The 14076-nt window shown below is 34.3% G+C and overlaps 1 protein-coding gene across 1 annotated transcript in view; it reads left to right on the top strand.

Annotated features, from left to right (window-relative positions):
• ROBO1 (roundabout guidance receptor 1) overlaps positions 1 to 14076 on the top strand; it is a 453969-nt gene that overhangs the window by 341595 nt on the left and 98298 nt on the right. The window contains exons 7-8 of the mRNA XM_062206682.1: positions 8338 to 8462; positions 11407 to 11578. Of these exons, the coding sequence (XP_062062666.1) occupies positions 8338 to 8462; positions 11407 to 11578 (297 nt within the window). The remainder of the gene's footprint in view (positions 1 to 8337; positions 8463 to 11406; positions 11579 to 14076) is intronic.

Genomic DNA, 14076 nt, shown 5'->3' with positions numbered 1-14076 from the left:
TTATTTTGAAAGATAAAAAATGATTTATTTACTTGAAAGGCAGTTACAGACACAGAGAGAGAGAGAGAGAGAGAGAGAGAGAGAGAAAAGAGAGAGATGCTTCCATCTGTTGATTTACTCTCTAAATGACTTGCAAGACTGGAGATGAGCTAGGCCAAGGCCAGGAGCAGAGAACTCCATCAGGATCTCCTGTATGGGTGAAAGGGCCCAAGTACTTGAGCCACCCTAGGTGCATTAACAGGGAGCTGAATCAAAAGCAGAACAGCCAGGAAGAACTTGAACCAATATCCATGTGGGATGCTGGCATTGCAGGAGGCAGCTTAACCCACTGTACCACAGTGCTGGACCCCCTCTGGGATTCTATTGCACAGTAGGGTGACTTTGTACAATGTTAATGTATTGCATATTTCTCTATAAAGAAACTAGAAGATAGGATTTTAGATATCTTCACCATAAAGAAATGTTGAATTCTTGAAAAGATGAATGTACTCACCTGAATTGGACATTACACGATGTATATATTTAGCAAACAGGTCCTTAATACTCCATAAATATACACAATTTTCTCTTGTCCATTAAAATCACTTTTTAAAAAATGTAAAATTGAGGGAAAGTTATTACATTAATTTTCAATGTAAAATTGTAAACTTTTCAAGTAGCTTTAAATTTGCTTTATTATCATCTGTTGGTATTCCATATCCTTTTAAAACTATAGTTAATTATTCTTAAAATATTTTTAATATCTTAAGGAATTCCTTAAATTTTTCTGTGTTTATGTGTGTGTGTGTGTGTGAGAGACAGATTTTTGAAGTAATGAGTTTAGGTTAAACAGTTTGATTGTGTAAATATGAAGTCAAATCTGTTTTGAGCTGTCTTATTGTGTATAGTTCTCTGCTAACTGATTAACCAGTAGGAAAGTTTGTAAGAGACCGGAGTTAGTCAAGAGGCCTGTAAGCCAGTCTTTGGTTAGCCATGTGTGACTTTGAGAAAGTTCTTTAACAGTTTAGGTTCTCTGTCTCCTTATCCAAAAAGAACAGGGTTGTTCTGATAAGTTCTAAAGTCACTTCCAGTGCCAACATTTTGCAGTTTTATTGTTTTATTAGAGGGTAGTGCTAGTCAGGCTTTTCCTCTTTCTTAGCAAGAAAAGGGAAGTGGCAGAGGTGCTGTGAGCCTTTGAAGCAGAGAGAAAAGTTGAGGGGAGTTTTGAGGTGGGTAGGAGTGAAGCTACCCATAAACTATGGACTTCCCAGGGTAATGAATGGATGGGATGCAAGTTTCTGAGCTTTTTTCCCTTGTTCTTTGTGACATCCTCAACAACAATAATTGGCAGTGCCTGTTTCATAGAAGGTCCCTGCTCTCTGTATGGAAAGCAAGTCCATTGGCCTGGCCCTTGAATACACGAAGAGAAGGGGAGACTATGGGAAAAGTTGAAAGAAATCACTATAATTATTTTCTTAGCGGAGAAAGTTGGGGATGACAGTTTCCTTCAGCATGGTGAGAGGGTTTTCTGTGGTGGATGTTTTTGGATTTTATTTGTTTACTGAAACTAGGACAAATGAAAGAGGGGTTAATTTGTACACAGACAGGTTTTCCTTTAGATAAGAGGATTCATTTTCTGATAATCACGGTTGTTAGAAGCTTAAGTGATCATTCAACATAGAGTCTTTTCAAAAACCTCTGATGTTCAAAAGCTTCTTTGTAGGATGATCTTAACATTTGAGGTCCTTAAACAGAACATACAGTGCTGCCTAATATCATTCGTTATCAATTTGATATGCAAATGCATTAGCCTGAAGTTTTTACATTAGATTTTAACTAGTAAAAATATTCTAACCCTATATCTTGATTGGCTGGTTAAAACTATAAGGAAGGAAAAGCTGATTTAAAAAAAAAAAAAATTAGGGGCCAACATTGTGACATAGAGGATTCAGCCTCTGCCTGAGACACATCCCATGTGCATGCGGGTTCGAGTTCTGGCTGCTTCATTTCCAATCCAGCTCTCTGCTAATGCACCTGGGCAAAGCAGTGAAAGATGGCCAAAGGACCTGGGTCGTACAGCCCACATGGGAGACACAAAAGAAGCTCCCAGCTCCGGGTTTCACCCAGCCCCAAATGTGACCATTTGGGGAGTGAACCAGTGGATGGAAGAGCCTCTGTCTCTCTTGTCTATCTCTCTCTTTCAGTAACTCTACCTTTCAAATAAATAAATAAAACTTAAAAATAAAAAACCTTTTTATTTATTCATTTAAGTGAGAGAGAGAGAGAGCGAGCGAGCGAGAGCACAACCGACTAAGAGCTTTCGCTGCTTGTTCACTCCCCAAAATGCCTACAACAGCCAAGGCTGGGCCAGACCAAAGCCAGGAACTGATAACTCTTCATGGGTGGCAGCGACCAAATACAGTTTGTGGGCTACAACCTGCTGCTTCCCAGGGTAGACAAAATAGGAAGCTGGAATTGGAAACATAGCAGGGACTTGAACCCAGGCACTCTAATATACTGTGGTCATCTCAAGCAGTGTCTTAACTGTTGTACCAAACAACTGACTCCACTTTTGAGATTTCAAAGGGGCTATTTACTGGTAATTTACTTGTGTTCCATTTATTGTGTACTTTTGAAGCATTTACAAGATTTTAAGTTATTAATATTAGCTGAAATATTTAGGAATCGTTTCTGTAGTCTCTTATTTTCAGACTTTACCTTAACTAATGAGATCAAATTTATTTTCATAGATTGTGAGATAATTCCCCAACTTTTGTCTTTTTCAAAGCAAAATTCTGTTTGTCTTGTGTAGTTCTTTTTACCATTTTATTTTAAATGTATCAACCAAAAATTGTGAAGTAATAATTAACATCTTGTATTAGTATATTTATCACAATTAAGGAAGCACACCCAGTGTCCCCTGATTTTTTTAACCCGAACTCCATTGATAGTTCTTTAATATTTCTTCATATCTTTTGAAAAACATCATCTTTAAGGTGTAAAGAAATGTAATCATTTCCTATCTGTTCAGTTACTGGTTTCGACTCCAGATGCCAAGCTAGTGAGTGCCACTATAAACATGAAGCCTGGGTAAATAAGAATTTTTTTAACCCTTCTGACCAGAATGCGTGGGAATTCATTTCACTCATATTCAAGGGAACATGGGAGTTAACATTACCATTAAATTTAGTCTCTGTAGCAAAAGTCTGCAAAACAACTTTAGTTCCTGTTTTATAGCTGTATCACTTCCCAGCGGCAGTCATTGGCATTGTTTTAAACCACAGGGAAGTCTATTAGATGTAATTCATTCTGACTTGTTGAGAGATATGGGAGTTACATATTTGAGTGAATTTATTTGTGAGATTCTGCTGGGCTCTTATGAAGAAGTTTTCCGTTTGACAATAATTACCTTTGCCTCTAAAGTAAAGAGAGAAACAAAATATTTGTTTTCTAGTATTTAAAATATGTATTACTTGAGCTTTCTATATTAAAATCTCCAATATTTTAGCACTGAAAACACAGAATGTAATTATGACTTATAGACATGATTATAAAGTTTTCGCTGATCTCATAATTTATTCATACTTTTTTCTAGGCATCTCACTAAAAATATGTAAAAATGTAAATGCATTTTCATCATTTAATAGCTATCTTATTCAATTTATGATCATAAATGAACAGCAAAATTCAGGTTACATTCCTGATATATAGAATCATAATCTGTGTTTTTGCTAGCTATGGGAGTAATTTTTGGGCTTATTAATTATGAACAGCTTCAGTTTAATGGAAAGAATATCATAGGCAGCATGAACCTTTTAAAAATTAATCTGATGATGGAGTATGGGAGATAATACTTCTTTATCCTTGATTAAGATACTCAATTTTGACTTCTATGTAGCTATAGCAGCTAAAATTTATAACATTTTTAAACCCATTATACATGTACTTATCTAACCTGTCAAAATGTAAAATCATTGGAAAGTGTTCTGTAACTCTGGAATTTAAGCATAGTAAAGTTTTTAAGGTTAATTTCTATTTTTCTTAAGTTAGGATTATACTTAAAATGCTAATAAGTATGCATTCATGGATACTATGTGTCATGTATCCAAATATTAAAGTGTTCTTTATTTTAAAAGAAGTATCACTGTTGTCAAAGCTTGTTACTTTTTCTATTTCATTTTATGTTTCTTTATTTTTATTTATTCCATGTTTTCTTTTTTGTTTTAGTTGGTTCTGGTAAGTTGACATTTTATTGGCCATCTTCTAATCACCGTGTCACTGTGACTGGAACTTCTCTTCCCCTTTCCATCCATACCCTTCCATGTCCTTCAACCAATCAGCCTCCATGTTTCACTTGTCATTGGCCACAAAGACAAACTGCACAGAATAAAGTCTGCAGGAAGTATGGGTAACTGTGACAAAGAGGAAAGGTAATGGGGTTGCTAACTTTATTTCTTATTAAATGATGTGTGCTGTGCATCCTTGTGTTTCTTCTCTCCTGTAATAAGTGATGAGTTGTCATTTTGGTTAAGGATTATTTCAGATGTTTCTTTAAATTTTCAGATTTGTTTACAAACCCATGTCTGTCTGAGTTTTTGTGATGATGGTCCAATAATAGTCATCAGAATCCCATTGATGTATATAGCCCTGCACTTGGGACTTAACTCTTGCACTCATTTTCATTTCCATGTGTCATTTTATGTAAGAAATAACCATATGATATATCTGAGATTTATTACAATTTGCTTTGCTAAAACTTTGAGCCTATGTAAATGAAGAGCCATCAAGTTTCTAAGCACTTACTTGGGGTTGGGGGGTGGAATCCATTCATTTGGTAAGGATGCTAGAATATCATTTTAAGAGAATTTTGCATGAGTATGCTAACAAGTATGCTAAGGAATAATATTGACCCTAAAAGAATATCTTTCACTATTGTTTAAAAGTTTATATAAATATAATAAAAGTGACATTTCCTATTAGTACAAGATGTATTGTTAAATAATCATAATGTATTTGTAAAAAAAAAGTTTTCTACCATATACACAGAACTGTAGAGGATTAAAAATTTAAGTATAAAAAATAAATAAAAATAAAAGATGAAAATGGAGTTGAATATTCATGTAATATAATTTTATCTGTATTATTATGACCTGTACAGTTTTAATGATTCAACAACAAAAATTCCTGGACAGATTAAAAACTCTGTTAACAGAATAATGAAAAAAAAAAACTTATCTATGAGAAATGCCTAAAATCAATCTTAGAAATCAAAAAGAAATCAAAAAGAAAATATAAACATATTAACATAATATCTGAAACAAATGGAATACTCATGAGGTTATATGAAGAAAGTGTTTACCTTCTTAACTTCAGTAATATAAGAATGTACATTAAGAAAAGAATATTTTTAGTTTGGCAATGTTAACACTCAGTATTTGTAAGGCTTGGCAGAATAGGCAATCTGAGTTCTGTTAGCAAAAGTATCAGTTGATAAAAAACATCCCTGAGTACAATTTCACTATACTTGTTATTATGTTCTTGATCTTTGCATATTTTCAGACCCTATAATTTACCTCTAGGAAATAATATTGGGTATATTTGTGAGAAGGATATTGATCTTACTAATATTTTCAATAATGAAAATGATAACTAATCTAAATTTAAAGCAATAAAGATAAGTTAAATAATTTAAAGTAATTTACACATTGATTTTTATAGTCATTAAAATGATATTGTAGAAGAATATTTTGGAGCAATATGATCAAATTTTCATGATAGACTTAGGAATAGCTTTTTTTTCCTTCTGTGCAATTGTCCAGTTTTGCAACAAACACTGAATTTGTGTGCTATTGCTATCATGACTGTTAAAAGTTGTAACCTTCAAAAAACATCCAAATATATATTTGCAACCATCAAGTAAGTACATACAATGAATGATCTCATTCTAAAATGATAAGTAATGATGATAGTAATAAAAAGAAGCATATTTAGTTTTAGTCCTTTAATTTTTTTCCCAAGAGATATATCTACACTTGATATTTAATATACATATACAAGATAATTTTTAAAAATATATTTTTAAGACATATTTTGTGACTGATGTCACTGTTGATGTTGGCTTGAGACTGTGCCTACGGAATATAATAAATTCATTTCCAGGCAAATATCCTGTGTGGAAGGATTGCTTCAGGATAAATGTAGTTAACATAAGGGTTTGTATTGCTTGTTCCCAAATAGGTCTTTGAGGTTTGAGGAAAGCTGGCATTTTATAAAAGAAACAAATTCTGGCATACATTCTTAGACATGCTTCTGAGATTTAGAAAAGAGACCACCCGAATTTTACTTGACTAAGTGGTTTGAACATTTATATTTTCCTACTCAGATTCCCTGCATATTGGAAACTCATATTCTCCCACTCATCTAATTAATCATTTGGTTTTCTTTCATTGAAACAAACCAAATTCTAGTCTGGATTTAGTTTGCTATCCAGTCAGTGCCTTCAGTTTTTTGGTCTGATTTCTGTATCAATTATTCTAACCCATAACTGAGGAATAGAATGCTCCCGTATGGATTTGTACTGAAGGAGAATCCTCCAGCAGTATTGCACATGCCTATTATTATACCTAGGTAATGACAGTGTTTGCTAAATGCATGAGTATGCCACTCAATTACAATCACAGTTTTTTAAAAAAATTATAAGCTAGAACTTCAGTGTTACCAAATTGAACTTAAACTACATGTCCTAACTTCATATTTTCTTCTCTATAAGTTAGAGGACATTTGAAAGCATTTGACCTGATTTTCCAGGTCTCCTATAATTTTCTAGTCAAATGGTATAATTTCTACTAAACCTCAATTTTTGAAAATAAGGTCATGAAGAAAACACACTAATCTAGAAGTTAGATGATCTAATTACTTTCTTCAGTTCTGGCAATATGTAGTTGTAGACAAGTCACTTTACATTTTAGTTTTTTAAAACAGGTTTTATAGTTTAAATACTGCTAATTGCAAATTAAATAACCTTTAATGTCTCTTTATGACTTAAATGTACAAGTTTCCTGAGTGAAGAACATGTCAGCTATTTTTATTAAAACATATAATGTTTATGAATTTGTGTGTATTACATATTATTCATATCTATTAGATGCAGTTGACCAGAAAATATTCAGCAAAAGTATTCTTTGAAATACTGACCATCATTAACAAAGAAGTCATACTCTTGTGAGCAGAGTGGTGACATTTGTAAACATAATCTAAACAGAATTTTTCATTCATACTCACTTTAAGGAGTTAATCTAAGTGACTGACATAAGTAACTGAAAATACTTTCAAAGAAAAAGTTAGAAATAATGGCAGAGTCATCAAAGTGGATTAGAACAACGTTGTCCTGTATAAACTGTGAAACATCTGGCTTGACATGTTCCTTCAGTTCAATTTGAGTTGGGACAAGAAAGAAGAATAATTAGGTGTTCAGACAGCTGATAAGAAATGAATTTGAACAGTGTAAACAGTAGGTAAAAAAGACTTACATTCAGTGCCTGTTTTTCCATACACAAGGCTCAGCCAAAAACAGACTTTTTTTTTTCTTTTTTTTCCTTGGGTGGCTCCATCAGCACACCTAACATTTCAGCTGCCATTGAGCTCCATGTAACTGACACAATTTTCTGACACTGTATTTACTGTTGGATGAAGTGGCCATTTAAGTCTGTATAAATCAAACAGTTTGGGCAGAGCTGGCAGCATTTATAATGTCAGGATGAGCAGATGTTTCAAATTTGCCCTCATTTCCATATATATTCTGTTTGAACATGCCCTTCCCTATGTAAATGAAGAAGGCATTCGACTCCACTATTGCTCTAAATTCATTTCTATTCAAGTAATTGAACTGAAGATTTTTAAATGGCTGTAATTTGCATGGTAGCATTTCAGGACCTTTTGAGTTAAATTAAAGTAATTTTAGGATCTGCCTGCATCTGCAGGTCCTTCTGTATGTGATTAAAGTTCATTCACCTTTAAGCAGCACTAAATAAGAAAAGATGATATGCACTCATACAAATTTCAGGTATACTCTGAGGTGAAAGGTCAAATTGTAGCTCAAGAATTCCTTTAAATATGAGGGTTAATCAAAGAAGGTGAGGCAATATAAAAAAAAAAAAACTCTCAAAACAGCCCTTTCATTCATTAAGTATGTCCTTAACAATTTCATTTTAAATTATGGATGTCAGTGGATGTAGTGTGGCTTTTGTGTATAGCACCTTGTATAAAGCAAAGGCATAGCATGGTATATCAGGAAATTGTCTAAATTAGGAAAATAGCTATTTGCTTCCAATTCAGTGTCATTTGTTTCACTTTCTTTAGAGCCTCCACATTTTGTGGTGAAACCCCGAGACCAGGTTGTTGCCTTGGGACGAACTGTGACTTTTCAGTGTGAAGCAACCGGAAACCCTCAACCAGCTATTTTTTGGAGGAGAGAGGGGAGTCAGGTATGACCTTTTTCTCATTTTTCAATTAGCAAAGTGGCAAATATATGAGAAGAAATGCCAACATTTTACTTGTTCTTACAGCTGTCACATTAAAAGAACCGAGAAATTGTTGCATATATAAACATATGGTTTTAATTTTATTAAGATTTATTTATTTGAAAGGCAGAGATACAGAGACAGAAGGAGAGAAAGCAAGAGAGAAAACAAGCTTCCATCCACTGGTTCACTCACCAAATGGCCTCAACAGCTGGGGGTTTGGCCAGAATAAAGACAGGAGCCAGGAGATTCCTCCAGGTCTCTAATATGGGTGCAGGGGCCCAAGGATATGGGCCATCTTCTGCTACCTTCCCAGGCACATTAGCAGGGCGCTGGATTGGAAGTTGAGCAGCCAGCAGCTGGGACTTGAACCAGCACCCATGTGGAATGCCGACACTGTAGGCAGAGGCTTAACCTTCTACTCCACAACACCAGCTCCAGATTGTTGTAATTTTTGAAGCAGTCTTCCCCTCCTGGGTCTGGAACACAGGATCATATATAGAAATCATTGTTTTGTCTTGTAATCTCACCTTTATTTCCAATTTAGCCACATTTTTTAAAAGAGTAAACTACATTTTTTCCTAAACATATTTCATTTATCATTTCTATTATTTGGGTATCTGGAAATATATTTGAGAGGTTTATATACATTTAAAACAGAGGTGATAATTATTCAGTGGAATTTCTCTTAAATCCTTGGAAATCCAAGTGTCTTTTGAATAATCAGCTATATGAAATTCTCTTTAGCATAGCTGTCATGTTAAATAGGATCCAGTATATTCTGATTATTTTTTGACTAGTATATATGATTGCTGATGACATTAAATAGTATTCTCTAGACATTTTATGAACAAAAGGTTGCTGTAGACATTGAAACCAGAATATGGAAATCTGTTTTTTTCAAACTATAAATCCATTGCCTGACTTGGTTTAACAACCAGAAAATTTTAAGGTATTGTTTTAGCTCATCTTAATTACTTGCCTCCTTCAATAAAGTAAAACATTTCTTTTTACTTGTTTTTATTTTTCGTTAAAAAAAGATTCTTATTTAGTCTTTTTAAAGATTTGCTATTTTATTTGAAAGTCCTTTCCAGAGAGTGTGGGAGACAGAGAGAGAGAGAGAAACTTTACTTCTGCTGGTTCACTCCCCAAATGACTGCAATGGCCAGGAGTGGGCCAAGCCAAACCCAGGAAGGAAGAGCTTCTTTCAGGCCTCTCCCATGGGTGGCAGGGGCCCAAGCGCTTTGGCCATCTTCTGCTGCTTTGCCAGGTGCATTAGCAGGGAGCTGGATTGGCAATGGAGCAACCAGGACTTGAACTCTCACCCTGAGTTGCAGGCAGCTGCTGTGCGCACTGCTCCACAATGCCAGCCCCCCTCCTTTATTTTTAATGTACTTATTCCTGATCTCTTTTATATTTGCTCATATCATTCCTGGGGGCTGTGTTTCATACTCTTGCTCCTAGCGTGCTCTTATAAATAGCCAACAGGAAGTTCAATTACTAGACTCAGCAGTTTTTTTCTAGGCAGTGCCATTAAGTTCATTTTGTTGGCAAATATTACTTGGTTATTGTATATAAACAATCATTTCAGTACTGATATCTTGATGAATTCTAACATATTCCATTTGGACCCAAAGGACTAAATTTGATGACAGCAAATTAAGGACCGGAAGAGCAAAATATTTTAATAGGATAGGAGGAATTGGAAGTGCATTATAGAAAAACATCTGTGTTGTAATAGTAAACCCACTAGACTTTCTTACTAGACTTTATTTAAATGCCTCACTTAAATCTGTTTATAAGTATATATTTATACTATAAATATAAATAAATATTTATACTATAGATAAAATTTTAGAAATATTTTGGTTTAGTTTGTTACTAGACATATATCCATAGTATGCTAAGCCTTTAAAAAATGATTTATGTGTAAATAAAAAGTGCAAAAGAGTTTCTTAAAGAATCAACTTATTTGGCTAGGAAAAAAAATCAATGTTCTTTATGTCATGAAAAACAATGGTGTAATGTATTATTTTGCTTGAGCTATACATTCTAATATGCATAATCTTTTGATGTAACTTAATGTGTGAATTTCAAAAAAAAAATTCCTAACTGATATTCTCACCATTTAACAGAAAAAAAAGATATGTTGCTGTCAGCAGTTTATATACGTTATTGAACATTAGTAATAGGTACCTAACAGAAATGCTTCTAGTGGGGCCACAACAGTAGCATTGATTTTAATTTGTCAGCATTTATTTAAATTGTAATTTTGTTTACATATTAAAGGTCTCAATGTGTGAGGCAAGGCTTTTGTCTTAGGTTTAAATATGAAAATACCTCCTCTAATAATACCTAATATCCTTATAAGTCTAATATTGTTTGAAAGCTGATAAAAACACATATAAATATTGGGAGTTTATTTAAATTTTCCATGACCTAATTTAAGGTGATGATATTAAATCCTACCTCTGTTTAATAATATTTTCAGTCATGTGTTGTGTAATGTTTGAGTCAATCATGATATCATATATGGTGGTAGTCCCATTGGATTATATTTCCTAGGGATGTCATATACATCACTGTTTGTGTTAAGTGCACTGTGAGATTCACAGAATGATGAAATCACCTAATGGCATGCTTCTCAGAGTGTACTTCCTTCACTGAGTACTTGATTGTACTTGTAAGTATGCACATCTATGTATGTGGATATGGGTTGGAAGAATATTTAGCTCATTCTTACACATATATATGTCCATATATATATATGTGTGTGTGTGTGTGTGTGTATGTGTGTATACATTTATATTTGTATTTATAAATGTGTATATTACCAATGCCAAAATAGTAGAATGAATTTGGTAATTAACCTGTTTTTATTCTTTCCTCCCCAAATTCTGGATTCTAGAATCTGCTCTTCTCATATCAGCCACCACAGTCATCCAGCCGGTTTTCAGTCTCCCAGACTGGTGACCTCACTATTACTAATGTCCAGCGATCTGATGTTGGTTATTATATCTGCCAGACTCTAAATGTTGCCGGAAGTATCATCACAAAAGCATATTTGGAAGTTACTGATGGTAAAGTAAAGCATTTTATTTCAAAATGCCCAAATTTGTTTTAGCATCTAAAGAGAGTGCCTGTAGATGTTTACTTTCAACTTTGCATTCCTTCTTATGGCCATTTTGTTGTAAAACCAAAGAGGGTATTGATGGAGTAGGTTTAAAATTATTCATAGTTTAGCTCAAATGTACTATCTAAATCTCTGACGTCAAGTCACGTAAGTTACTATTGAATGCCTGTGCGTGGCCAGGTTCCCATCTTAGGAAACAGAAAGCAATTTTACAGTCTGTCTCTTGTGTAATTACCGTCTCTCTCTGTCCTGCCAATTAAGGACGTAAGACACAGTGCTCACAAATCCAGAATCTAGAAACCTCTAACTCATGATAATTCTTGATAATTAGCAAGCTTGCTTTTGTAATGTGATGTTATTCCATTTATCACTTCCCTAAATATGATCAGTTAATGCCAGACATGTTATAAAAACATGATGCTAGGCCGGTGCCGCGGCTTAATAGGCTAATCCTCCGCCTGTGGCGCTGGCACACCGGGTTCTAGTCCTGGTCGGGGTGCCGGATTCTGTCCCGGTTGCCCCTCTTCCAGTCCAGCTCTCTGCTATGGCCCGGGAGTGCAGTGGAGGATGGCCCAAGTGCTTGGGCTGTGCACCTGCATGGGAGACCAGGAGAAGCACCTGGCTCCTGGCTTCGCATCAGTGTGGTGCGCCGGCCATAGCGTGCTGGCTATGGCGGCCATTGGAGGGTGAACCAACGGCAAAAGGAAGACCTTACTCTCTGTCTCACTGTCCACTCTGCCTGTCAAAAAAAAAAATGATGCTGCAGAAAATCTCCAAAGCATAAGCTAGAGAGCAGTGATAAATTGAGAAGAAGAATATGGAGGAGGAGAAGAAGGAAAAAATGTTAGTAAATAAATATATAGACATTTATTAGATATATATCCATTTGTATGCAAGTCTATGTATTTATTTCATAATTTTATGTATTTTAATATATATACATACATATATGTATGTATGTATATATGTATGTGTATATATATATATATATACACACACACACACACACAAGAGGACTTCAAAAAGTTTATGGAAAATGGGAGTAAAAACAAATTTACTTACTCTGATGCAAAAAACTAAAATCCATACATAACTTTTCTTAACTCAGAGTTTTTCATAATTTTCTCTGAGCGTTCTGATGCCTACTTGTATATACAATTTCAAAACCTTTTTGCACAAAAATAAACTTACATTTTATTTCTATTTTTTCACAAGCTTTTTGAAGTACTTTCACATATATTATGTGTGTGTATATAATTAAGAAATTATTATAGAGACCAATATTTTGGCACAAGGAATTAACCCACTGCTTGCAATGTGAGCATTCTATGTCAGATTGCTAATTTTTGATGTCTCCGGCTTTGTTTTTAATGTTTAAGACTGCTTTGGCTATTCAGGATCTCTTGTGTTTCCAAATGAATTTTAGGATTGCTGTTTTCTAGATCTGTGAAAAACGTCCTTGGTATTTTGATTGGGATCACACTGAATCTGTTAATCCCTTTGTGTAGTATGGGCATTCTGATTATATTAATTCTTCCATTTTGTTTTGTCTTTGATGTCTTTCTCTAATGTATTCTAATTTTCATTTTAGAGACCTTTCACATCCTTAGTTAAATTGATTGCAAGTTATTTAAAATATTTTAAAGCTACTGTGAATGAGACTGATACCAGTTCTTTCTCAGCCATAGTGTCTTCTCACTATACAAATGCTATTGCTTTTGGTATGTTGATTTCATAGCCTGCAACTTTGTCCAACTCTCTTATGAGTTCCAATAGTCTCTTAGTGGAGTCCTAATACTTCCAGAACTATGTTGAATAGGAATTGTGACAGTGTCATTTACTTTCCAGGTTTTTATTGATAAACAATGACTAGGTCTTCCTGTTTTCCCACATATATTCCTGTTGTTTGTTTTGAATCTCCTTTCTTTTCTTACTAGGAGTTTTCTGCCTTCACACATCTTTCTCTGTTTCTGTGCGTAGTACATCCTTAAGTATCATTTATAAGGCTGGCTGGGTGGTGACATAATATAAATTTTTGCTTGTCTTGGAAGATCCTTGTTTCACCTTCATTTGTAAAGGAGAACTTCACTGGGTAAAGTGTTCTGAGTTGATTTTTTTTTCCTCAAAGAAACTTTTATTTAAGGAATACCAACTTCATGCATTTCATAAGTATAATCTTAGGAATATAGTGATTCTTCCCATCGTACCCACACTCCCAACCCGCCTCCTCCTCCCTCTCCCATTCCCACTCCCATTCCCCACTAAGATCCATTTAATCTCTCCAAGTCTGTAGGGTTTCTGTTGAGAAATCCTCCATCAATCCCATTGGAGTTCATCTCTTATACATTTTATGGTATTTCTTTATCTTTTACTTTTGAAAGATTGACTATAATGTGGTATAATGAAAATATTTTCTGATCATGCCTATTTGGGGTTCTATGTACT

Source organism: Lepus europaeus, chromosome 2, assembly GCF_033115175.1.
Source record: "Lepus europaeus isolate LE1 chromosome 2, mLepTim1.pri, whole genome shotgun sequence".
Classification (NCBI taxonomy): domain Eukaryota; kingdom Metazoa; phylum Chordata; class Mammalia; order Lagomorpha; family Leporidae; genus Lepus; species Lepus europaeus.
This window is presented reverse-complemented; position numbering and strand designations above follow the sequence as displayed.